We start from the raw sequence: 27,280 nt of genomic DNA, 5'->3' as shown, positions 1-27,280 counted from the left end.
AATTCAAATTGAAGGAACATTATCACGGCCCCAAACACGAACGTTCACTTCTGCCTCAAGTCTGTAGACACATTCTGGTTCCACTAGACGGTTACTGTAAAATAACTTGGTTTATCAGGGTTGTGTTATGTACTCCAAGTTGTGGGGAAAACTGATGAAACATATGCCTGACATAATGAAAGGTTGCTGACCCTTTGTTTCTCGTTGTACTGATGACTATGTTTCACTGATTGTGGCCAAATGGTAACAGCAGCCTCTGTCCCGCTTAGAGACAAACATCAACACATGGAGGTCAGGAAGTTATGTAACCGTCAAGGCAATGAGAGACATGTGGTGGAAGGAATAGCCTTGCTGTGGACTTACTGACCTCATGATCAGTCTGACCAGAATAATTGGAGCGTCATTTTATCTCATTTTGCTGTTAACATTCTGTTTAAATATGTTTGTCCTATGAAGTAGGACGACTACGTCACTATAATTTACAAGCTTCGGGTAATCGGGCCACAATAGATTGATCTCATGTGTTAACAATGAAGACCATACACAAGGAGACAGTCCTTGGTTAAAGAATAACACCCGCTGTCCCTGTAAAGACCTTGACGTGCAACTTGTGTGCAGATGTTTCTACCACTACATGTTCGTGTAACACGCATTTAAGAAACAAAATCATATCTGGAAGATTATTTCGGTATGAACTGCATGTCACCATGATACATGTCAACTTATGAAAAATCGTCAAGTTATATGTGTGCATAAAGTTGAAATGAAGCATTTGAAAAAATACCACAGACATTGTTTAGATTTTAAGTCTATGTTGTAGTTATGAATGTAGGACACAGAAATATAAATAATCAGTCAGGCGTTGTGAAGGGTAAAATAATTTGGAACAAGAGGTATTTTACTGGATTTTGTTTCCAAGTTAATTAATATACATCACAGATATTGTCATAAGGACAAAAACAATATTTTAGCCAAATATAGGAAGAGTAATCCATGTCAGCATCTGTGCTATCGGTGTTTATGTAAGTTGTTACAGTGGATTTGTATCACAGCATGAACTCAACAGATCATTATTTTATCCCAGTGTTTTTTTAGAGTTATTCAATCGCGTGTTCCTTTTTAAAACTTACAAGGTTCTTGTAAACTCACACACACAAACAAACACACATACACGCGCGCACATATACACCAAAATTTGAACATAGCACAGCACCATTGGCATATACTGATTGCAAGTTTAACTATATCCATATATTAAGTGAGCACAGGTCGTTCACCCGAAATTCCCATAGACGACTACAATCACATTGCAGAGAAGTGTTAGTTTGCTAAAGTTTGATATAATTCCTTTTATAGTGATGCATATTCGTATCAGATAGACATGTATTTTATCCGTAGAAAGGCGGTCAAGCCTACCGTACAATTCACAGTTACAATTAATTTATAAACTACCTCAGAACAAAATGAAATGTTTCATCCTTTATCCTTTCAAAATTGAGGAGCCCCCATTACGTAAATATTTTAAAAATAGTTCTCTTGTCTCTGTCCAATAATGAAATTGTCTTATTTATCATTACTTAAATTGAGACAATGTTATCACAAGGTCCATCTGCTTACTGGGATAGATTACAGCCTCGGATGAAACAAACCATGACCGGTATATTCAAAATTGCAGTTCTTAGTTTGTATGGCCTCAAAGCAGTGTCGTGGGGGAAATTCGAAGCCTGTAATACAAGAACATGATATATCAATAATACGTGTCTTGGAGTCAGATATGGATCTATGACAACGTGTTATTGTATTATCGTATGGTAATATAAGGTATTATTCTTTTCATATCAAAACCAGAATGCTTTTGTTGCTATATTAGTATCAAAATAATTTAGATATTAGTATCAAAAATAATTTAAATGTAATGAAGACTTATTTAAATACAAATCCCCTGGTGTTTATAAATATAAGATAACTAACATAGGCAATCCTAAATGTGTCATTTATACATTAAAGAATGTTACAAATTGTAAAATCATGACTAAAGTAAGCATCAGTTCTAAAAATTGGAAATAATATACATTCGAGCATAAAAAGTTTAGTATCTTCAAATGGGTCTCCACATGGACAAGACGGATCGGGGAAGATTTGCCATTAGTATCGCCGTACCTTATTTCACAATTGCAAGTTGTCTGTTAAGATACTTAAATTATATGAACTATATGATCGTTTATGATACTGTGTCATAGACTACATGAACACACAACAAAGGTTAAGTAATTATGTGAAGGTGATTTCATGAACATCATTTTATCCACAGCTTATTCTGTTCAGTTAGTTTAATTCCAACAGAAATGTTCATGCATCAATGTTATGTACAAATGTAGATTTGTACCCTTGGTAAATGCATATAGCTGTACATCTTCCGTATTTGCAAACCGACAAAACGATTACTTGTTACACAGAAGCAGATGACATCTTTACTACCTTTGCGTTACAAAAGAAACTAAGCATATTCTACCCCAGTAGTAATGAATCAACCATTACTAAAAGTGTCTAACAAGTGGGATGTCTGACAGATGAGAGGACACCAAATTTACGGGTCATCAATTCTCTAACAATGAATGTAAAGGCACTGGACAACGACGACCACCGGACTTTGCCGGATGGTGACGGAAGCCAGACAATTAAGCGAGGAGGAAACGGTACGGTCACTAGACCGTGACTGTGCTGTTTTTCTCCTTTTTTCCAACATTTGAAATATTGGGTTCACGTTTGTTTGTTCTCACATATGTTGATACCTTTGCCATCAAGGCTCATAATCAAACAATTGTTTTTATTTTTGTAAAATATGTTCATTTCAGAAACTAGATGTTAGTCTAGCCAGCGGTCTAAACTGGCATTAATTTGGTTACACGTTTCATGATTTACAGTATTCGTGAAGAATATGTAACAATTGGCCACAATTAGAGCCTTTGGTAGAATAGAGGGAAGGATAACCATAGACTTGCTAAGTATTTTATTATATTCATGCTAGCTCAAAAGAAACTTTGATTTATGTTTGTAGTACACCCCATGGCCAAAAAGAGGGATTACACAAGTGATATATTAAGATGACATACAACTTATACTTACTTACGTGTATAAACTACTATCAAACAGTGAGGATAACAGGTGTTTGCATAGAGGTGAGCGTATCCTGCACCACCGGTGGAACAAACACATGCAAAGGCAAGTTAGTTGTTAAACCCGAAAAACACGGAAACGTTTGGCACAAGTCAAAACAGAGAATTTCATCGGACATAACTCCATTTGCTACTTCTGTGGTAGTCACCAATCAACCCATTTTTGCTTCCAAAAATAGCTTTAACCCTTTTAAAGCTTTTGAGAAATTCAGCAGTGTGGGTTTGGTCTGACAAAGCAAGAAGCACAAATGGGGCATGTTTCGGCCAATGATTAGAGTATTCTTGCAAGTTTAAGGGTCCAACAGGAGTTATTTCTGCGACATGCTATTTCAAAACCCAAAATTCAGAGTGATATGTTTTAAAAGAAAAATTGAAATAATACAAATATACATTCCTTCCAGGTGAAGACTATCACTTGAAATCAAATTAACAAAGCAGATTTTAGTGAATGACACATCTCTTGGGGTAGAAGTTTATCTCTGTCACCATGCTATGGTATTTCTGGAAAGGAAAGTTAACTTACAAAGTTGTAATATACGTGAAAGGCTTAATGTTGCTGATTAAGCGCAAAGATATAAACTCTAACTGACTGCTCAGTAACATTCATGTAATATTAGTAATATTCAAATAAGTGTACTTGTTCTAGGTGTGTGTGTGACGTGGATACATATATATAAGCGTATAGAAGAAACGTCAACAAACTTGTAACTATGTATAAAATGATAAATAATCAATGTCCTTCATATGTAACTGATCTTATACCACCAGCTGTGTCACAGAAGGTCAATTATAATCTCAGAAACCGCCATGATGTTGTAGTTCCATTTGCACGGACATCTACGTTTAAAAGGTCTTATATTATAGATACATTAGGCCAATGGAATAATCTATCATCAGGAATCAGGGATAGTCCGTCAATATCGTATTTTAAAGCTGTCGCATCTGAGCAGCCTACATCACCACCTATGCACTATAATTGCGGTGAGAGATCTACAAACATATTGCACACTAGATTGAGACACAATTGTAGCACACTAAATTCCAACCTGTATCGTGTTAATTTATCTGATACTATTTCCTGTAAATGCGGAGCTCCTTGTGAAAATTCATTCAATTTTTTCTTCGAAAGTACCTTATATGATGATATAAGGGAGACATTACTGACAGCTATCGATAATCTTGGAGGACAAAAAACTCTACATAGTATTCTTTTTGGTGATCCAAACTTAGATGTTTTCCTGAATACAAAAATATTCTTGGCTGTACACAAATTTATAGAAACGACTAACAGATTCAGTAACTAGCATATAATTGTTTCCAAACTGTTAATCATTAATATTGTTAAATCTATATACAAAACTTACATGTACATGTATAATATTAGCATATGTATGAGATGCACACTGTCTTCACTTTCCAGCACATTGTACATATCCTTCATATGAGCACTGTATATAAATTTATTATTGCGCACTATGTTTCCACAATGTGATGCTTCAACTGTAAATTGTTAATTTTCATTATGCAATATTATGTATAACTGTATATAGGGAGAAGGCGGTAATAAGTGCTGCACTTGTGCCCAAACCATTTGTCTTTTTGGCCAATACAATATGTTTAATAATAATAATAAGCAACCAATGTATTATGATCAGGGTCCATTGGTATCCCTTCAGCAAGTGCGAATCAGGTCCTAACACATTTGTTTTGTCATGTATCACGCGCTATACAGTCGAACCTCGCTTATCCGGACAAATGCTTTTTCTAAAATGTTGTCCAGATAAACGAGTTTCTGGATATCTGAATACCTTGCTAACTGACCAGAAGTCCTCCCCTACCTCAATTCTACCGAGGCATATGTGAAATGAATGGCAAAAATAGGATTTATGAAGGATCGACCAATTACTAATAAAATACATTGTGCTGTACAGACCTACGCAGCATGCTGTGACAGCGCACTGCATTATTGAAACGGCTGAATAAATGCATATGTAGCCTAGTTTAGACTATGCACTTGTTTTGTGTACAGATACGACGGCGAGGTTGGGGCAACCTGACACACATAAGCAATTATAGCCATGTTTACCTCTACTAGTTGACTGCCAAGGTTGAACTCATTCATGTGTGAAAAATGCTGTCGAGGCGTCTGTACATCTTCTTTGTCGAATTGCATTGCATCGAACACACTCTGCGATCATCACAGATTGTGACGGATTACGGAAACTAACGAACTAGCACTTGTTTGGCAGGTAGGTTTTGTTAAGATTTGTTATCTTGTTCTCACTCTACCCTCTACTTCCTTAATCACAATTTAAATCCCAAATAGGCCTACAACTGTGGCAATTTTAGACCCTCTGTTTCTGTATTTACTTGAGCTCATTTCCCCTAATGTTTACATCATCTCATAAGACTAAGTCATCAATGATGTCAAAGCTGTCTGACATGTTTCTTATGAACAGTTTATGAAGCTAAACAATGTCCAAGTGACTTAAGCCATAAATACGCGCTATCCATTTGATCGACGTTTGTATGTGATTTTTGGGAGAGGAGGTGCTAACTACTACTTAAAACCAGAGATCATATTAGATTACTAATGAGATGGTGATAAGGCTCAGGTTATGAAACAATCTGAACTCACAATCTTGAATTACTACACAATACACTGCCTGGGACCCCAGCTTCAATGGCTACAGTGTGCAAAGATTGTTTGTGAATGAGATAAGCGATATTTGTTAGATTTAATTCTCAGGATATTAGTTCTTGAAATGTATGACGTAGCAGTCCCCTCATGTACTCAATATATGCTATTTCAGAATCCAAGTATCTTCAGGCGACATTTCCCAGACAGTGGAAAATATTCATCCTTATTCCAACACAATATTTACAAGCAAATGAGGAAAAGAGACAAATTATTTCTGTGATGAGTGAAGCACCGTATGTGTGTGTGTGCGCGTGCGTGCGTGCGTGTGTGTATGTGTATATATATATTGTATATAGCGCGTGCAAGTGGCAAAAAGTATGGCACTTGTGCCCCATCCCTTTGTCTCCTTGGACAATAAAATATATTTCGAACAAATAAAAAAAACCCACACACATCATGCCATATTACATGTCTCTTATTCCTGTGTGTAGTATATTAGATACACTGCAAAAAACAGAACAAGTATGTGTGTAGACTTTATGGTCAAGTGCACAGGGCAGATTAACAGTGACAGTGACAAGTGACAAGTGACAAATTGTTTATTTTTGTCTCATCGGAGATACAGGTTGTAGGCATATACACTATAAAGTATCTCTGCCACCCACGATGTGGGTTATAAGAGACCATACATAATGCATAGTAAAACAAATTGAGTTAAAACATATAAAAAGCAGTATAAATATATATGCTGTTATTGGTAGTGAGATTTTCTTCGAACAGCCATTGTGTAGCACATACTACCTAGTGTTGAAATAATATTATAATCATTTAGAATATATACAAGCTCAATATTATCACTTAAGTTGCCATTTGTGGGGTTAAATACTTGTGAAAGGTGGGTAACACGAATATCATCATAAAGTGAGCAGTGGAGGAGAAAGTGAGTTTCATCTTCTACACATCCAGGGCAATATTTACAAAAACGATGGTTAACTGGCACAGGAGGATTAGAATAACGTCCCAATTCAATCTCGAGCTTCATTGAAACGCATCTTAAAGATGATAAAACCAACCTTTTATAACGGGAAAGGAGGACATAAGGCTGTGTATAAATAGCTGTTTTAAATGTTCTGTAGGTTCTCATTTCAGTCGGGGGTGATTGCATTGCATTCTTTATTATAATCACTTGAAAGCGTTGAAATCGATTTGTGCTGAGCTCAGATTGGTTTGTACGGGATGCCGCGAAGTGATTTGTAACATGCCTTCGTGCGCATAGCAGATTAACCAACTGAGTGGATTGCACAGAGGATGAAAGCTATATCATTATTACTTAAAAGTGTTGAATTTGGTTTGTACGGTTTAATTGTACGGTATACATTGTTATAATGTAAAATCTCCGCTGAAAATCGCGTTTTTAAAAAAAGTAGTCCTCGGAAAAATCATCCTACACGTAAAAATATAATCAAAGATTTAAAAGTACTCCGAAAAATCGTCGCGGATTGTTCTGTTTTTGATAAGAGCTTTCAGCACCAAACATACCTTTATTATTATTCATAACACAATATTATTATTGTCTGATCTTAAGTTTCCGGACATCATACGTTTTCTATCAAGAATACTTGCACTATAACGAGGGGTGTGGCATCACACAGAAATTGTAAATACTCCGATCATGGCTTGTTATTATGATAACGTTGTCTTTTATAAATGAATGAGATGTTTTACAGTTGTTCATGTGAAAAAACTATGAATGTTTATTCAGCGTCCGAAAACTCATAACACGGGGATAAATGTTGTATTAATGTCTTATGTTTTACAAAAGGTAAGTAAGTACAAGGTAAGCTTTTCTTAATTCTCAATATGCTTTAACATGGGAAAGGGTCAGACATTGCACGTTTGTAGCAGTATTGCTCGCAGACCTGGCGGGTGCGCTGAAGCTATTCCCAATTTTTTTTAAAGTACTGATTTAATCGGAAATTTTACTGCATCCGCCATCTTTGTTTATTTGACTTAACTTTTGCCACTTACTTATTACATTTGTTGGTATGAATATTGTCCAAACGGCACGAAATTGCTAGAAATGCAATGTTAAAATATTTCTGGGGGCTCAGTCAACAAACTACGACTGTAAATGTATTGTACAACCGATGCAAGAAAATAACAAAAGATGTTACAAATCCAAATTATGAACATGTGGAATATGAATACTAATACCTGTACTTTTTAGAACAAGAAATTTACACATTGACGTATTCAGATTTAATTGATATTTTGCTTTACTTATATACATGCGAATTGTATTTATTGTGTTTCTTCATCTACAATTCCACAAGGCACAAAACGTGCTTACATTTAAAACAAATAATACTCTGGTTATTGCGCAAAGAAGAATCCAGTACCAATAAAAGTACCAAAGCAATCATATAACATATCGCAACTCATGGTTGTTAACAATCAGGCCGTCAACATAATGACGGTATTAGTGGGCACATCGCAGTATTTGAAGTTAAAAAATGATAACTTCATTTTTATACTCATACAAAATGAACTCTTGTACAGTAATTGGGTTCCTGCTTTCATTGGCAGCTTCAAGATATATATTGTGTATGATTAAAATAGATGAGAGAACAACAGTATCGCTAAATGATCCCCCGTGCCGTACCATTTCCAGGAAACGAGTGAACAGTTTGGTATCAACTGTTTGGTTTCGCAAGGTTCGTAAAACATGGTATTACACATAGGCTCGTTTCGTATTTTATTATTCGCCTCTTTTATGCAAACCCAATTATCGAAAACGAACGGAGAATTCCATGCTTGTTTTTCTGCGTGAGGGAAGATAATTTATATAATGTTTTCTAAATTAGACATTAAATTATCGCTCCAACAGAATTCAGAAACTACATATCTTAGCAGTTTAGGAAGTTATACACAGCATCTTGAAAATGAACAAAAAGAAGAAGAATAGTTTATTTATGTGTCACTATTTAAGCACTCAACCACGTAAGCTACTAAGTAAACAATGCCATTTAACCCTCAATTACTATAAGTTAATCAGTATAGTTAACCTGCAGTATACTGTATACCTTATATACCTTATGTATGTATGTCATGAGACACCTTAATAAAATATTTAACACGTTTAACTGTATCTCTTCGCGTTTAAACAAGGATTGATCCCTTGTGAGTTGTTGGTGAGACATGTCAATTAATATCTGGAAGTAAGGGACTAGCCTTAGTCACTATAAATTAACATTCACTGCAACACAATAGTTTATCCATCATTATGCCTTTAATAAGAAAGTGAGAAAGATTACTAAACATTGATTCTTGTTCTTTGGTACAATTATCCCAGATATGGGAGCAAACACATGGGCAATATATGCTTGTACATAACCTCTAACGACTTTAACTTGAAATTGAATAGTTTATGTTTTCTTTGGATTAAATTTTACTTGCTTTAATCCAATTGGTAATTTTCTCCAAATTGGCATTAATATTTTACGCAGTAGTATTTGGAGTTGTCCATTTGGGGAATTGTCTGGACCCCATCGCAAACACAGTAAACATAAATTCTAAGGGTGAAAATATATACAATAGTTTGTTGGCTCGACATGCTAAGCTCCATAGTTTTAGTTATAATGTAAAAATAATTGTGATTTTGAATTATATTAAAACTTTTTATACATTTATGTATTTGACGTGAGAGGGGTAGCGACACACATATATAAACATGCTCTATTTTATGATAATGATTGTACAATTTGGATTGCTTTAAACCAGTTTCGTCAAACAAATATATGATTTGATGTTGTCATATCGTGAATCAATTTATTTAATATTCACTTGATGACTTTGTTGTGTACTAGTCTTGTAAGTAAATTTTATTTCTTCCAAATGTTCTATTGCGAACACATATAGAGTCAGCGCTCATGATTGTCATATCTATTGCACGAATGAATGAACATATCATCATTAATAAACTTCACTGTGTGTTCTGAAGTCAAATCCTTGTAAGGCATCCTGCACTGCTTCGTTCATGTTTACCCTCAAATGTACGATAGAAAAATCTGTGTGTCTTTCGCGCGTCAATCTTCTGCTGTTACAATCGTTATATAAAGTATGCCCTATAAGACTACGTAATCAACCTCCATGGTGGGATAGCGATTTTGGAGGTTTAAAAAATAGAAAGTATCATGCTCTTCGGGCCCATAGAGACCAGAGTTATGACATTAGTGAATTTAGAAGGTGCGCAACTTGTTTAAATCTAAATTTAGATTTAAGAGATATGTTTACCAGAATGATATGAGACAAAATTTAATTGACTGTAGAAACAATGCTAAATTATTTTGGAGAAGGCTAAAACAGGCTGTGTGTAGATAACATATCCACTGAGGGTTTTGATTATGACATATGTAATACGGAGGTAGAAGAGGCATCTATATTTAACTTAAATGGCCCTATTACTATGATGGAAGTTTTGTTTCATATTGATAAGTTGGGATTAAATAAATCCCCTGGTCCTGATGGCCTTGCTGCTGAATTTCTGAAAGCATCATCAGATTATATTCTACCTGTGTTGGTCTTATTGTTTAACAACATATTTGATAGTGGTGAATTCCCTAAAGAATGGGGAAAAAGTATAATATGTCCTTTGTTTAAGTCAGGAGATAAACACTGTATTGATAATTATCGTGGAATCTCTTTGATAGATATTATTTGTAATGTGTTTTGCTCTACTCTTAACTCAAGACTGCAGCTTTGGTGTGACGGACATAATGTCATTAATGAAGCACAGTTTGGCTACAGAGCTAATCGCTCCACTATTGAAAGTATTTTCTGTTTGCAACCTATTGCCCAAAAATATGCCCATAGGAAAAATGGAAGATTTTATTGTTTATCTATAGACTTTTCAAAGGCTTTTGATTTGATTAAACATGACGTTTTGTTAAAAAGCTTAAATGAAGTAGGAGTTAGTGGCAAATTTTTTAAGATAATAGTTTCAATGTATTCAAATTTAAGTGCTTGTGTAAGACTCTCTGGTGGTTTATGAAATTATTTTAGGTGTAACATTGGTACGAGGCAGGGATGTACCTTAAGCCCGCAGGTTTTTTTAATTATTTTTATAAACAAGTTAATGTACTTCATGCAAGAAACTGGTGGCAGGGGTGTCTGTTTCACCTTCCTTTAAAGAGATGTTTGTTTTGATGTTTGCTGACGATGTGACGATCTCCATCAAAAATGGGTTGCAGAAAGTTCTTCAAAGACATATTATTATAGGCAGTTTAAGTCATTACTCAATGTTGAATTGTATGTATATAATCTATCTTTATCTATCAGGACAGCCATGTCAAGATTTAGATGTGGTAATTATGGACTTGCAATAGAAACGGGACGTTATAATAATATTGAATACTTAATGCGATTGTGCCCTTTTTGTCTCAAGGAAGGTATTTCATCTATTGAAGATGAACATCATGTATGACTTGTGTGTAAACAGTATGGTGCCTCATTACAGGCGTTTATAAGTATTATGTCATCAGATAATTATAATGTTATTTATGATACTTGTCAGTATGTACATAAATTTTATAAACACAGAACTCTGCTTTTAAAGGATGTGTGATATTTATAGTTCATTCAAACACACTATTTATAATGGTAAACAACATGTACCACACTTTCTTGCAAAAGTATTAGGTCATCAGATAATTATGTTATTCATGATACTTGTCGGTATTTACATAAAGTTCATAAACACGGAACTGCACTCTTAAATGATGAGTGATATTTATAGTTCAATGAAACATAATGTCTCAATGTTAAACAACTGTTGGCAACATTTGAAACATGTACCACACTTTCTTGCATATGATGGTACATCAGCCTTAATATTAGCGAAAGCGCAGTACATGTTAATAAAATGAAGCATGTATTATGGGCCTTTGGCCTTTATACTGTAATAAAGAATCTGAATCTGAATCTGTTACTCGTTAATAGTATCAGTTAAAAAATAAAGTATGTCATTCCGCTTGGATGGCCAGTCCCTGGTGTGTCCTCCATTAGTTAGTATCATAAGCAGCATGTAGTTGTCATATTATAATTATCCTGACAGCCAATAAGCACTCATTGTAAGGTGATATCACCGACCCCCCCCCCCCCCCCCCGTGTTCATTCTACATGTACATCCACGTAGACTCCACGTTTAGAAAGGGAAGTGATTAGATCTTCTGCTCCAAGATATTGGGTGCAGTGAATGGAGTTTTCTTGTGGTTTGGAAAATGTAGTCTTTCCATAAGTTAAAGGCATAGTAAAATTAGTAAAGAAACCTGTACCTTGCAAGGTAATCACCGCACACCGCTGTACAAAGATCCATGCATTAGCACAATTCCATGCAGGTAACTAAAGTATTGTAAGTCCCCATGGTCCTTAGTATGGTGATCTACCTTCAGTTGCCGGCGTTGTTTAGTGCTATCCATGCTATGAGTGAGTGAGTTGGGTTTAACGCCACTTCAAACAGTGTTCCAGTTATGTCACGGCGTGTCAGCTTAATGTGGGAGGAAAGCCCGAAGTGATGCGGGTCTCAGACGTTTACCACTTCAATGAAACCCACGAGCACGGGTATGGTGCTGACAAACCTAGAAACATAATCAGGGCGAACCGGGACTCGACCCACAATCATAGGTTTCTGGCGAGCCCAAGGGACGCAACTCTGCACAGCGAATCGCGGCGCCTTAGACGACTGGGCCACCCGTGCCCCCTCCATGCTATGATTCCATACTAGTTTTAAATATATTTCTTTGATGAGTCTAGTTATTGTACTGTCCCAATGTATTTAATATGTTAATATGATATGGCTGAAATATTACCGATGTGACTTAAAATGTTAACTCACTCACTCACAAGTTACTTGCATATATGCGACAACAATTGTCCATCTCATAATGACTGTTCCCACTTTGACCCTACGCATCTTAATGTTTCAGTTCATTACAAATCAAAGGAACATTGCCTGTCACATTGTAGTGAGTGAGTGAGTGAGGTTTTACGCCGCTTTAAGCAATATTCCAGCAATATCACGGCGGGGGACACCAGAAATGGGCTTCACACATTGTACCCATGTCGGGAATCGAACCCGGGTCTTCGGCGTGACGAGCGAACGCTTTAACCACTAGGCTACCCGACCGCCCCCTGTTACATTGTAAATTGCATAAACATTCTTGAATCTAAACATTTGACAAAGCGACAACCTGGCGCAGCTTCACTAAACATGTGCGTATTGTATTGTCAGGCCGAAGTGACACCCTTCCCGGGGATACGCTTCTTTACATGTAGACGATTGGCCCATGCCATGCAGAGACAGAGGAATGCACAACCAACAAAGCGTCAAATTCTAATGTCCTGTATCCTCTTCGCTGGCAGGGTAGATGTGCATGCCCCGTTGTATCTGTGTGCACGCCTTTTGTGTGATTGTCGATTGGGGACATGCAGATTATAATGGGAGCACAAAAAATATAGACATTATCTAAGGCTGAATCAGTAATACTGAGACATAAATAGCGCACAACATTGTAGTCATTGTGCAAGCAGGTTATTTGTTGTAAATATTTCACATACAGTATTCTCGGTGATGGATTCTGTTTCGTTAATATTTAACAATTGGAAAGCATGACGTCATGTTCAGTTGTGAAGTAACTTCCGTGCTGGATGACAAAACGCATATAAACACATTTCAATTATTTGAGACACGGGAATATGATGATTCGAATAAGTAAGACTATTTTGGAGGACCTATGATTCACACAATTATCACTGGATATTCCCACTGTAATTGACCACGGAGGAGAATGCTAAAAACACCTTTCTGGGATTGGAATCCCCGATCGTATACTCAGGGCACGCCTGGGGGATGTGCGACAGCGAACTGCGGCGCTTTAGACCACCTCACTCACTCATACATCCTCATCTTACAGCTCACTGCTGCCTGTCTCATCAGCTATGGCTCGTCAGAAGGACACTGGCTGGGCCTGGGTGTGCGTGCTGGGCTCGTTCTACATCCACTTCATTGTGTTTGGACTCATGCAGTCATTCGGCGTCATATACGTGGAGCTCCTGGATCAGTTTAAAAGTTCTCGTGGTGAGACAGCCTGGATTGGATCTCTTCTCAGCGGACTGCTGTTGTTGCTTGGTAAGCTATGATAATGATGATAATGATGATGATGATGATGATGATGATGATGATGATGTTGGTGTTTATATTGAGCTTTACTCCTTACACAAGGTGCATGCCCAAAGCGCAAACATTATCACCCCGGTCAATGGATCAGTGTGCATTCGTTAATCATTCTCAGTTCCCTCGGAAGTATCCCACGCACCTGCCTGTGAAGCGCTAGAAGGTTAACTGCCGCCTTACCAACTCATCCTACGTGGGTGCTATACACAATTAATTCTCGTTAAATCTTCGAGGACATTTATAATATATCGATTTTTTTTTCTCAGTTCGGGAAAAGCCTAGTGTCGATAGTAGTCTGAAAGAAGTCAAAACATTAACTAGAAGAAAAAGTATCATTTCTAAACTTGGAAAGAACATGGCAAGACTGATCGTTCCAATAGTTTGTTCTCATGATATTTCCAATATAAGCGGTTGATGGATATCATTAGTAATCTATGGACAATACTAGAAAGCACAGGAACTATATGGATCGTTATCCGATCTGTTTTCCTTACCTGGCTAAATGGCGTCTTTGTTTTTGAAAAATCGGATCATGATACGAGGTGGGGTAAAATGGGTTCAACGTCACGGTCAAGAATATTGCACGTTTATAGCGACGCGCATGCGTGTTTGCTTGTACCGCCGGTTGTACTGACATACCATGTTGTAGTTAAGCATGAATGCCCCTCTCAGACACGTCATACTCATATCGAGATTTATCCCATAATGCTGAGCGCCAGGCAGGGTAACAGTAAGTACCATGGTTTAATATATTGTGATGTGACGCAGCAAGGGTAATCGAACCACCAACCTTTTGGTGAGACAAATTTTGAATCTTCATTTCATGTAATCGCAGAAATTTATGTTTTGAACATACGAGCATAACAACATGGGCATTGTAGCAGAATTAGCCACATTCTAAGGAGGACTTTTTGAAAAAAGGACCATTGCTTTCACGTTTAACGTTTGACAGACGAACGTCCCTAAACTTTGGAAGAAATATTTTGACCAAACTAATGATGTCATTATTTTATTCATGTAACTGATACGTGTTGTTTGATTATAGGGCCCCTAGATGTGATCGTCCTAGGCCTGTTGGGAACTCGAGTGACAGCCGTACTGGGGGCTGTGTTGGCGTGTGTAGGCTGCAGTATCAGCTTCCTGGCTAACAGTCTGCTCTTCCTGTATCTCAGCTATGGCGTCCTCCAAGGTAAGAATGCGGCCCGCCACCTGTAGTGACGTCAGGAAGCTCCAGATTGTTGACATTCAGGTACATGGAGTGTCTTACCATCTCGGCAGGGTACCACGTATATTGTTGACATTCAGGAACATGGAGTGTCTTACCATCTCGGCAGGGTACCACGTATATTGTTGACATTCAGGAACATGGAGTGTCTTACCATCTCGGCAGGGTACCACGTATATTGTTTGAAACAATCAGTACAAACTCTTCGGGAAATATATTTCGCTGTGTTGTAAAATACAGACATGGACATTAACAATTGTCGAAAAATAGGTAAAAATAATGTCAACCTTCTATTTGTATTGAATCGGAATGTTCGGACATTCCCGTGAGTGAATGGCGTCTACGATACACTCAGTGTCGTCTACGATACACTCAGTGTCGTCTACGATACACTCCCACTACTCCATCATGAAGCAAGGGTAGGGGTCCATCAGTATTTGAAAGAAAACGTGATCGTATTGTCACCCCGATTATAAATCTTGCATTGTCAGAGGTATACCCGTGCTTTTGGGTTTTGTCCAAAGCGTACGGCGTCCTTCTGGCTTTCCTCCCATACTAAGCTAACACGTCGTGATGTAACTGAAATACTAATTCTAAGCGGCGTAAAACAAAACTCATCCACGATATGAAGACACACAGCCACAATAGGAGTTATTTAATATAGCTGCTGTTCTATCGTGGGCCGAAACATATCATTATCACGTGCACGTGTCCTTGAACTATAAAGTTAACGATGGTTTTAATTGATTGGTTTTAATCATGGTTCTTCTTAATTACTTTTATAATTCAGTATTCATGATCTCTCTCCAGGTTTAGGCTTCAGCCTACTGTTTGTGTCCGCCACCGTCATCGTGAACCAGTACTTTGATAAACGTCGGTCTTTGGCCAACGCCCTTGGGTCTCTCGGAGGAGGTGTGGGAACCCTGGTTCTCCCTCCTCTCCTACAGCTCATGATGTCAGTGTACACCTGGCGAGGGGCGTTTTTGATTACAGGTGGGCTTGTCCTCAACTGTGCAGTGTTTGGGGCCCTTTTCAGGCCGTTTTACACCAGACAGGAACTCAGAGATATGAAAACCGAATCCAGAACATCAGGTAAGATTGAAACCAATAGGACATTGGACAGTGAACGTAGAATAATTCAAGGATACTTCGAATATATATGGAATGACCTGACAAAATGGATATGTTCATAAGAGGCGTCGATATGAGATAACCAAGTTTGAGAAGCCAAATATTCGTCCTGTAATTCCTTACTGGTCTTTAGAGGGAACTGTCGATTTTAATTTTCCACATAAATATAATATTTCATCTCTGAATACATAATAAAGAACACAGAAATGTAGAACATGGTTCGTAGATTATATACTGCCGGGAAAGCGAGTGAGTGAGTGAGTGAGTCAGTGAGTATTGTTTTACGCCGCTTTTAGCAATATTTCAGCAATATCACGGCGGGTCCGGGAAAAAGAAAATGTACACTTGACAAATGGATTACTTGGGTGAAAACAGTCGCATGTTGTGAGATACTTATTGATATGATGCGAGTAATATCGCCTGTGACATCCGAATAATGTACATCACTATCAAATGACCATTTCTTTGGTTTGTTTCATGTTCAGCCACCATCAAACAAACAGAGGTGTATATTTTCTTGTCCCCGGCAGTCTATATTCTTTTCAGAAAATAGTTCAAGGAGAAGCCAATACCTTAAAACAATTCTTCACTAGATACGACCCGTGTCGTGAAAAAAACACATCCTGTAAAGATAAATTGTTTTGGCTCCTTCCCCAGACGTATTGAGGGTTTGTTAGATACTGACCCAAAGAGGTATCGAATCGGAGAAAACGATCTAATTGTAATTAGGTTTATTAGAATAATCGCTTTTATCTTGTATTTGCTTTTCTTTCTGATGGAGACAAGCAAGAAACAAGAAAATCTTGCTCTGCTGCCGCTTTCTGCATCAAAGTGAAGTCCATCCTGTCAACATTCACCAACATCAGATACACCATTTTTGTTGTTGGTTCCGTTGTCGGGGCTCTGGCTTACTTCATCCCTTTCAATCACCTCCCTGACCTGGCGAACGGCCTGAATATCCCGGAGAAGAAGTCGACTTGGCTCATATCCACCATTGGTATATCCAGCATGGTGGGGCGCCTGCTGTTTGCTCGGATATCCGACATCCCGTGTGTCGTTGTTGTTGTCGTTTCAAACGTTGATGGCTTACTCTGTGTTTTTTGGGACATTCTTAGGTAAGTGTACTGAATCGTGATAGTTTTTTGTGTTATATCCGTGTAATCTGTTGAAATGTATCAATAACTCAAAGTCTTAATTCTGAACCTCATTAATCTCTATAGTCATACCAATGTAACCAATGGTGTAAATCTCAGTGTATCCATGTCCCTATATATCGATGAGGTGTTAACATATAGTCATGTTCTTAAATCTCTACAATGAATCTATAATTATACTGGTCATATTTCAATAATACGTTTTGTAATTATTCAAAATTTTATCTTGCAACTTGCGAAACCCAAATACAGTTCTTCAGATATTGTTCGTCACTTGCTATCCACGAACCTGACCATTGACTCAGGATTATGAAACTCAGTCAAGCTGCCACGGCTCGGGTATATACGACGCCAATACCCCTACACGCCAATTCCACTACACCCCAAAACCCCACACGCCAATACCCCTACACCCCAATACCCCTACACGCCAATACACCTACACGCCAATACCCCTACACGCCAATACCCCTTCACACCAATACCCCTACACGCCAATACCCCTACACACCTTTATTTCTACACGCCAATACCCAACACGCCTATACCCCTACACGCCAATACCCCTACACCCATATACTCCTACACCCCATAACCCCTAGACCCCAATACCCCTACACCCCAATACCCCTACACGCCTATACCCCTACACGCCAATACCCCACACGCCTATACCCCTACACGCCAATACCCCTAAACGCCAATACCCCTACACCACTATACTCCTACACCCCTATAACCCCTAGACCCAAATACACCTACACGCCAATACCCCTACACGCCTATACCCCTACACGCCAATGCCCCTACACCCCATTACCCCTCCCTACACGCCAATACCCCTACACCCCAATACCCCTACACGCCAAAACCCCTACACCCCTATACTCCTACACGCCAATACCCCTACACTCTTATACTCCTACACCCCAACATCCCTACATCCCATACCCCTACACGCCAATACAGCTACACCCCAATACCCCTACACGCCAATACCCCACACGCCTATACCCCTTCACGCCAATACCCCTACACGTCAAAACCCCTACACCCCTATACTCCTACACGCCAATACCCCTACACCCCTATACCCCAATACCCCTACACGCCAATACCCTACACGCCTATACCCCTTCACGCCAATACCCCTACACGCCAATACCCCTACACCCCTATACTCCTACACGCCAATACCCCTACACGCCAATACCCCTATACGCCAAAACCCCACACGCCTATACCCCTACACCCCAATACCCCTACACGCCAATACCCCAACACCCCAATACCCCTACACGCCAATACCCCTACACGCCAATACCCCTACACGCCAATACCCTACACGCCAATACCCCTACACGCCAATACCCTTACACGCCAAAACCCCTTAACCCCTATTCTCCTACACGCCAATACCGCCACCCCCATAACCCCTACACGCCAATACCCCACACGCCTATACCCCTACACCCCTATACTCCTCCACCCCAATACCCCTACACCCCAATACGCCTACACCCCAATACCCCTACACGCCATTACCCCACACGCCTATACCCCTACAAGCCAATACCCCTACAACCCCATACCGCACACGCCTATACCCCTACACGCCAATACCCCTACACCTCAATACCCCTACACGCCAATACCTCTACACGCCAATACCCCTACACGCCAATTCCCCACACCCCTTTACCCCTACACGCCAACGCCCTAATACCCCTACACCCCAATACCCCTACACGCCAATACCCCACACGCCTATATCCCTACACGCCACTACCCCTACACCCTTATTTTCCTACACCCAAATACCCCTACATACCAATACCTCTACACGCCAACACCCCAAAACCCCTACACGCCAATACCCCTACACGCCAATACCCCTACACGCTAATACCCCTACACGCCAATACCCCTACACCCCTATACTCCTACACGCAAATACCCCTACACCCCAATACCCCTACACGCCAATACCCCACACGCCTATACCCCTACACGCCAATACCCCTACACCCCAATACCACACACGCTTATACCCCTACACCCCAATACCCCTACACCCCAATACCCCTACACGCCTATACCCCTACATCCCTAAACTCCTACACCCCAATACCCCTACACCCCAATACCCCTACACGCCAATACCCATACACGCCAATACCCCTACACCCCTATACTCCTACACGCCAATACCCCTACACGCCAATACCCCAATACGCCAATACCGCACACGCCTTTACCCCTACACGCCAATACCCCTACACGCCAATACCCTACACGCCAATACCCCTACACGCAAATACCCTTACACGCCAAAACCCCCACACCCCTATTCTCCTACACGCCAATATCGCTTCCCCCCATAACCCCTACACGCCAATACCCCACACGCCTATACCCCTACACCCCTAAACTCCTACACCCCAATACCCCTACACCCAAATACCCCTACACGCCAATACCCCTACACCCCTATACTCCTACACGCCAATACCCCTACACGCCAATACCCCTACACGCCAATACCCCACACGCCTATACCCCTACACCCCAATACCCCTACACCCCAATACCGTACACGCCTATACCCCTGCACGCCAATACCCCTACACGCCAATACCCTACACGCCAATACCCCTACACGCCAATACCCTTACACGCCAAAACCCCTACACCCCTATTCTCCTACACGCCAATACCGCTTCCCCCCATAACCCCTACACGCCAAAACCCCACACGCCTATACCCCTACACCCCTAAACTCCTACACCCCAATACCCCTACACCCCAATACCCCTACACGCCAATACCCCTACACCCCTATACACCTACACGCCAATACCCCTACACGCCAATACCCCTATACGCCAATACCCCACACGCCTATACCCCTACACCCCAATACCCCTACACCCCAATACCGCACACGCCTATACCCCTACACGCCAATACCCCTACACGCCAATACCCTACACGCCAATACCCCTACACGCCAATACCCTTACACGCCAAAACCCCTACACCCCTATTCTCCTACACGCCAATACCGCTTCCCCCCATAACCCCTACACGCCAATACCCCTCACGCCTATACCCCTACACCCCTATACTCCTACACCCTAATACCCCTACACCCCAATACCCCTACACGCCATTACCCCACACGCCTATACCTCTACACGCCAATACCCCTACACCCCAATACCGCACACGCCTATACCCCTACACGCCAATACCCCTACACCCCAATACCCCTACACGCCAATACCCCTACACGCCAATACCCCACATCCCTTTACCCCTACACGCGAACGCCCTAATACCCCTACACCCCAATACCCCTACACGCCAATACCCCTTCTCCTCAATACCCCTACTGCCCAATACCCCTACATCCTAATACCCCTACACGCCAATACCCCTACACGCCAATACCCCGTCTCCTCAATACCCCTATACTTAGTTGAAACGACAAAGGTAATTTGCTTTTTGTGAAAACATTATAGTCCAATGAAGGTTAAAGCTAACTTACCCATGAGCGTGAGGATAAGCTGAGACGGAATAAGTTTAACAATGTATTATCTGTTGGTTGTGATAAAAGTTATGCTAAATATATGACAATATCTATTCCGTGTGTTGATAAATGTTAGCATAAGTCGAAACCGAGTCTACCGAGTCTGTAATATGCTATGCATGGCCTGGCGTACCATCGGATGGTCAGGCTCGCTGACTTGGTTGATGCATGTCATCCGAATTGCCTGGATCGATGCGCACTGGATTGTCTTGTCCAGACTCGATTTTGTACAGACCGCCGTCACATAGCTGGAATATTGCCGAGTGCGGCGTTAAACATCAAACACACAAACAAACAACGATGTAAACGATCAATCAGATGACATGTTTCGGTATGATTTAAAAAAAAAATTGAATTGCAGAAACCAATGTTTGTCTCCTGTCATGTCAATACAGAAAGGGATATCAGTCTGTGAGATATGTCTGTTTTATCACAGCGTGTCAGTTTCATGTAGGACAGACCGAAGTGATATAGGTCTTCTGTGTATACCACATTGGCGAAACCCGCGAACACGGGTATGATGCTGAGGAAGCAAGACTCATCAGAGTGAACGTGGGATTCGAACAAAGGATCGTCGGATTCTGACATACCAACGCTGTACAACGACATTGGGGCGCCCCAGACGAATGGGCGTCACACGTCCCCGCACCTTGGAGTGGCGCCTCAACACTGAGTGCATTTTCACTCAACACATGTCCCACACACCTTGAGGTGTATGTAGCCTCAATACTAAGAGCAAACGTACTAATACCAGCCCCTTAGGGGTTGAGGTGAAGCTTCAACACTGAGTGCAATCAGAACAACACATGTCCCCACATATCTGTTGCATGTGCCAAGTCTCTTTTGCAGGTGTCAAGTCTTCGTTCTGTATGTCACGATTCTGTTGTGTGTGTCAAGTATCTGTTGTATGTGTCAAGTCTCAGTTGTATGTGTCAAGTCTCTGTTGTGTGTGTCACATCTCTGTTATATGTGTCAAGGTTCTCTTGTATGTGTCAAGTCTCTGTTGTGTGTGTCATGACTCAGTTGTATGTGTCAAGTTCCTGTTGTATATGTCATGTGTCAGTTGTGTGTGTCACATCTCTGTTGTGTGTGTCATATCTCTGTTGTTTGTGTCACATCTCTGTTGTATGTGTCAAATCTAAGTTGCATGTGTCAAGTTCCTGTTGAGTGTGTCACATCTCTGTTGTGTGTGTCACATCTCTGTTGTGTGTGTCACATCTCTGTTGTGTGTGTCACATCTCTGTTGTATGTGTCACATCTCTGTTGTATGTGTCACATCTCTGTTGTGTGTGTCACATCTCTGTTGTGTGTGTCACATCTCTGTTGTATGTGTCACATCTCTGTTGTGTGTGTCACATCTCTGTTGTGTGTGTCACATCTCTGTTGTATGTGTCACATCTCTGTTGTGTGTGTCACATCTCTGTTGTGTGTGTCACATCTCTGTTGTGTGTGTAAAGTCTCTGTTGCATGTGTCACGTCTCTGTTGTGTGTGCCACATCTCTGTTGTGTGTGTCACATCTCTGTTGTGTGTGTCACATCTCTGTTGTGTGTGTAAAGTCTCTGTTGCATGTGTCAAGTCTTTGTTGTATGTGTCAAGTTTCTGTTGTATATGTCAAGTCTCTGTTGTATGTGTCAAGACTCTGTTGTATGTGTCACGTCTCTGTTGTGTGTGTCACATCTCTGTTGTGTGTGCCACATCTCTGTTGTGTGTGTCACATCTCTGTTGTGTGTGTCACATCTCTGTTGTGTGTGTCACATCTCTGTTGTGTGTGTCAAGTCTCTGTTGCATGTGTCAAGTCTTTGTTGTATGTGTCAAGTTTCTGTTGTGTGTGTCACATCTCTGTTATATGTCAAGGTTCTCTTGTATGTGTCAAGTCTCTGTTGTGTGTGTCAAGACTCTGTTGTATGTGTGAAGTCTCTTTTGTATGTGTCAAGTCTTTGTTGTATATGTCAAGTCTCTTTTGCATGTGTCAAGTCTTCGTTGTATATGTCAAGCCTCTGTTGTATGTGTCAAATCTCAGTTGTGTGTGTCAAGCCTCTGTTATGTGTGTCAAGTCTATGTTATGTGTGTCAAGTCTCTGTTGTGTGTGTCAAGTCTCTGTTATATGTGTCAAGTCTCTGTTGTGTGTGTCAAGTCTCTGTTATGTGTGTCAAGTCTCTGTTGTATGTGTCAAGTCTCTGTTGTGTGTGTCAAGTCTCAGTTGTGTGTGTCAAGTCTCTGTTGTATGTGTCAAGTCTCTGTTGTATATGTCAAGCCTCTGTTGTATGTGTCAAGTCTCTGTTGTATGTGTCAAGTCTCTGTTGTATGTGTCAAGTCTCTGTTGTATATGTCAAGCCTCTGTTGTATGTGTCAAGTCTCAGTTGTGTGTGTCAAGCCTCTGTTGTATGTGTCAAATCTCTGTTGCATGTGTCAACTCTCTGTTATGTGTGTCAAGTCTCTGTAATGTGTGTCAAGTCTCTGTTGTGTGTGTCAAGTCTCTGTTATGTGTGTCAAGTCTCTGTTGTGTGTGTCAAGTCTCTGTTATGTGTGTCAAGTCTCTGTTGTATGTGTCAAGTCTCTGTTGTGTGTGTCAAGTCTTTGTTGTGTCTGTCCAGTCTCTGTTGTGTGTGTCAAGCCTCCGTTACATGTGTGAAGTCTCAGTTGTATGTATTAAGTGTCTGTTATTGATGTCAAGTCTCTGTTGCATGTGTCAAGTCTCTGTTGTGTGTGTCAAGTCTCTGTTGTGTGTGTCAAGTCTCTGTTGTGTGTGTCAAGTCTCTGTTGCATGTGTCAAGTCTCTGTTGCATGTGTCAAGGTTCTGTAGCACATCTCAGTGTGTTGCTGTAAGTTCCTAGGCGTGTGGATGTACCTCCAAGCTGTGGCAGTGGCTGACACTATAGGAGTAAACAAACTCAGTGAAGGGTTTGGCTACCTCATCTGTTTCCAAGGCATCGTGGTCTTCCTTGGATCGCCTATGGCTGGTAGGTACCTTGCGTCATGTGTTAATGACATGGTTTCAATAATCCTATTAGGGCTGTCCATGTTTCTGCCGACTTTGGTTATTCCTAACAAGTCATTATTTGGCCAACGACGAATCAAGGAAATGATTGCATCTTCAGATGAGCAAGAACATTTGTCTCATCAGGTATTGATTTAACTAAAGAAATTGTCAGATGAAAAGTTATGTTTGGTAACGAAATTTCCATATAAGAGTGATTGAGTGTGTGAGTTGGGTTTAACGCCGCTTTTAAAATTATTCCAGTTATATCGCGGCGTGTCAGCTTAATGTGGGAGGAAAGCCCGAAGTGATGCAGGTCTCTGACGTTTACCACTTCGGTGAAACCCACGAGCACGGGTATGGTGCTGACAAACCTAGAAACATAATCGGGGCGAACCGGGATTCGAACCCACAATCATAGGTTTCTGGCGTGCCCAAGGGACGCAACTCTACACAGCGAATCGCGGCGCCTTAGACGACTGGGCCACCTGTGCCCCCTCCATATAAGAGATTGAGTTAGCAAAGATTTGCAATATAATAGAACTGGTCCTGCATAACCATTGTCATTTGACGATATGGATTTTGTATAATCATATTTCAGCGAAAGGTATTGTCATAAGAGATTATAGATTTGGCAAAATTAGTAATTATCATGTGAAGTTTTAGAGTTAGCGAAACAATTGTCACGTGAGATGATGCGAGTTGCCGGAGATGTGAGAATATTTGAGTTACTGGATTTCTGATTGGCAATATCCCCATGGGTACCAATTGTGATGATCTGTTTCTCTGTGCATACGAATCTGATTTTATGACTTCTTCAGTTAAATCAAAGAAAGGTAGCATTGTAAAGATGTTCCATCTCAGTTTCAGATAAATAGACGACTTCATTTCTTGAACAAAGCTTAGATAAATGAGCATCTTCACCTCGTCTGTCCACCAGAGATAGAAATCAAAGAAACATCTGAGAAACCATATTCAGTGTCCTTTCTGGGTCAATGCATAGAAATTTAAAATGACGGTAACTTCTGAACCAAATTGTATGCTAAGAGGGATGATTTCGATTTCCCCTTCACGTCCCCTTCAATATACCATGAACTCTACTATATGGCGTCTACATTGTCCAGGGGCGGTCGGGTAGCCTAGTGGTTAAAGCGTTCGCTCATCACGCCGAAGACCCGGGTTCGATTCCCGACATGGGTACAATGTGTGAAGCCCATTTCTGGTGTCCCCCGCCGTAATATTGCTGGAATATTGCTAAAAGCGGCGTAGAATCAAATTCACTCACTCACTCTACATTGTCCAGTTGTTTAGTACTTAAGAACATGTACGAAAATACCAATTATCATGGAAAGTCCCATTTTGCTTTCAGAGGACATTCTGAGGACTTACTAAATGACACGTAGCTTGTCAACATGTTACCCCTTACATGACCTTACAGGAAGAGGTCACACCTCTTTTCTCATTGGCAACTTCTGCTATGGATCGGACATCATGTTTGGTGACTTGGTTGACAGCGTGGTGCCGTACCCAGACGATTCTAATCACTGGGTTGTCTGGTCCTCTGTTTACAGTCGCTGTTGTATGACAGTTGTATTGCTGGTTGTGAATGAGTGAGTGACTTTATGTTTTACGTCACATGGGCAATATTTCAGCCATATCGTGACGATGCTGGTTGTGACGTTAAGCAGCAAACAAACTCAGCAATATTCCAGCTATATGACGGCGGTCTGTAAATAATCGAGTCTGAACCAAACAATCCAGTGATTGATATCATGAGCATCGATCCACGCAATTGGGATCGATGACATGTATCAACCAAGTCAGCGAGCCTGACCACCCGATCCCGTTAGTCGCCTTTTACGACAAGCATAGTCGCCTTTTACGGCAAGTATGGGTTGCTGAAGACCTTTTCTTCCCCGGAATCTTCACGGGTCTGTGATTTTGTAGTGACATTGTGACGTCATATTTAGTCTGACGTCACTTGCTTGCCACATCACAGTGGACACGTATCGGACTTTGAATAACCATTCTGTGTGAACCTCTGGGGCATTTCTTGTCTCTGAACAATATTTCTTGACAATAATATTGTGAACAGCCCTTTAGGTCTGGGTGTGTACCGCATCGATCGGTTAGTGAGTGATTGAGTGAGTTAGTTAGGTTTAACGCCGCTTTTAACAGTATCCCAGTTATATCACGGCGTGTCAACTTAATGTGGGAGGAAAGTCTGAAGTGATGCAGGTCTCAGACGTTTACGAGCACGGGTATTGTGCTGACAAACCTAGAAACATAATCGAGGTTCGAACCCACTATCATAGGTTTCTGGCGTGCCCAAGGGACGCAACTCTGCACAGCGAATCGCGGCGCCTTAGACGACCCGGCCACGTGTGCCCCCCTGATCAGTTACTAATTCACGTACAATATCAGTTATATCATTCATATTCCTCCGCCTTATTTGTTTAAGGTTGGTTATACGACTTGACCGGCAACTATGGCATGACCTTCTACGTCGCGGGAGGTCTTTTCATCCTAGGGGGCGCCATAATTCTACTTTATGACGTCACACGTACCTGCTTCCGGTCGGAACACAGTGACTCGTATAGTCCTAACACGGTGGGAGAGAATGTCTATGACAATCCTGCTGTTGTGTCAGAGGAGGGGCTCTGATGACGTCAGCTGTGACGTCACACGCACCTGGTTCCGGTGAGAACACTTGTAGTCAAAATATGGAGGAGTGTGTCCGTGGATACACTGCTGCCGCGTTGCACAAAAAATCCTGACGACGTCATTTTCGAGGTCCTGTTCATTGTCTTTCTGCCGTGTAATGTTTTGTATTAAATCAGTTTTAGTTATGTATTTCATTTGATTTCAGTGACACGGCAACAGGTTCTACCTTTCCCCGACGGAACCTGTATTTCCTTTCTTTTTGACCTCATTCCGTGTTTGAGTGAGTTATTGCTAAGGAGGAAGACCTTTTATAACTTACATATTCACTCACTCATTCGCTCGCACATTCGCTGACCCGTGAAGATCCGGGGAGAACAGGTCTTCAGTAACCCATGCTTGCCGCAAAAGGCGAGTATGCTTGTCGTAGGAGGCGACTGACGGGATCGGGTGGTCAGGCCCGCTGACTTGGTTGATGTACCTGTTTGTTAT

At 40.8% G+C, this 27,280-nt stretch overlaps 1 protein-coding gene across 1 annotated transcript; it reads left to right on the top strand.

The window, feature by feature from the left end:
- The first annotated feature begins 5,226 nt into the window (after positions 1 to 5,226).
- Positions 5,227 to 26,976, top strand: LOC124122533 (monocarboxylate transporter 14-like). Its single transcript, XM_048390423.1, has 8 exons — positions 5,227 to 5,425; positions 13,788 to 14,002; positions 15,093 to 15,236; positions 16,083 to 16,364; positions 17,179 to 17,518; positions 22,127 to 22,134; positions 23,985 to 24,110; positions 26,589 to 26,976. Exons 2-8 carry the CDS (start codon positions 13,813 to 13,815, stop codon positions 26,789 to 26,791), a joined length of 1,293 nt encoding a protein of 430 aa, XP_048246380.1. The 5' UTR covers positions 5,227 to 5,425; positions 13,788 to 13,812; the 3' UTR covers positions 26,792 to 26,976.
- The last annotated feature ends 304 nt before the right edge of the window (positions 26,977 to 27,280 follow it).

The sequence above is a fragment of the Haliotis rufescens genome, unplaced genomic scaffold, assembly GCF_023055435.1.
Source record: "Haliotis rufescens isolate VD_foot unplaced genomic scaffold, xgHalRufe1.0.p SCAF_9, whole genome shotgun sequence".
In the NCBI taxonomy this organism is placed as follows: domain Eukaryota; kingdom Metazoa; phylum Mollusca; class Gastropoda; order Lepetellida; family Haliotidae; genus Haliotis; species Haliotis rufescens.
The sequence above is the reverse complement of the archived record's forward strand: the minus strand, read 5'-3'. Positions and strand labels throughout refer to the sequence as shown.

Excerpts from the sequence above, each read along its gene's own strand:
- LOC124122533 (XM_048390423.1), top strand. The coding sequence starts at position 13,813 with ATGGCTCGTCAGAAGGACACTGGCTGGGCCTGGGTGTGCGTGCTGGGC. Across the intron at positions 15,237-16,082 it reads CAGCTATGGCGTCCTCCAAG|GTTTAGGCTTCAGCCTACTG; the intron begins GTAAGAATGCGG and ends ATCTCTCTCCAG. Across the intron at positions 16,365-17,178 it reads AACCGAATCCAGAACATCAG|ATGGAGACAAGCAAGAAACA; the intron begins GTAAGATTGAAA and ends CTTTTCTTTCTG.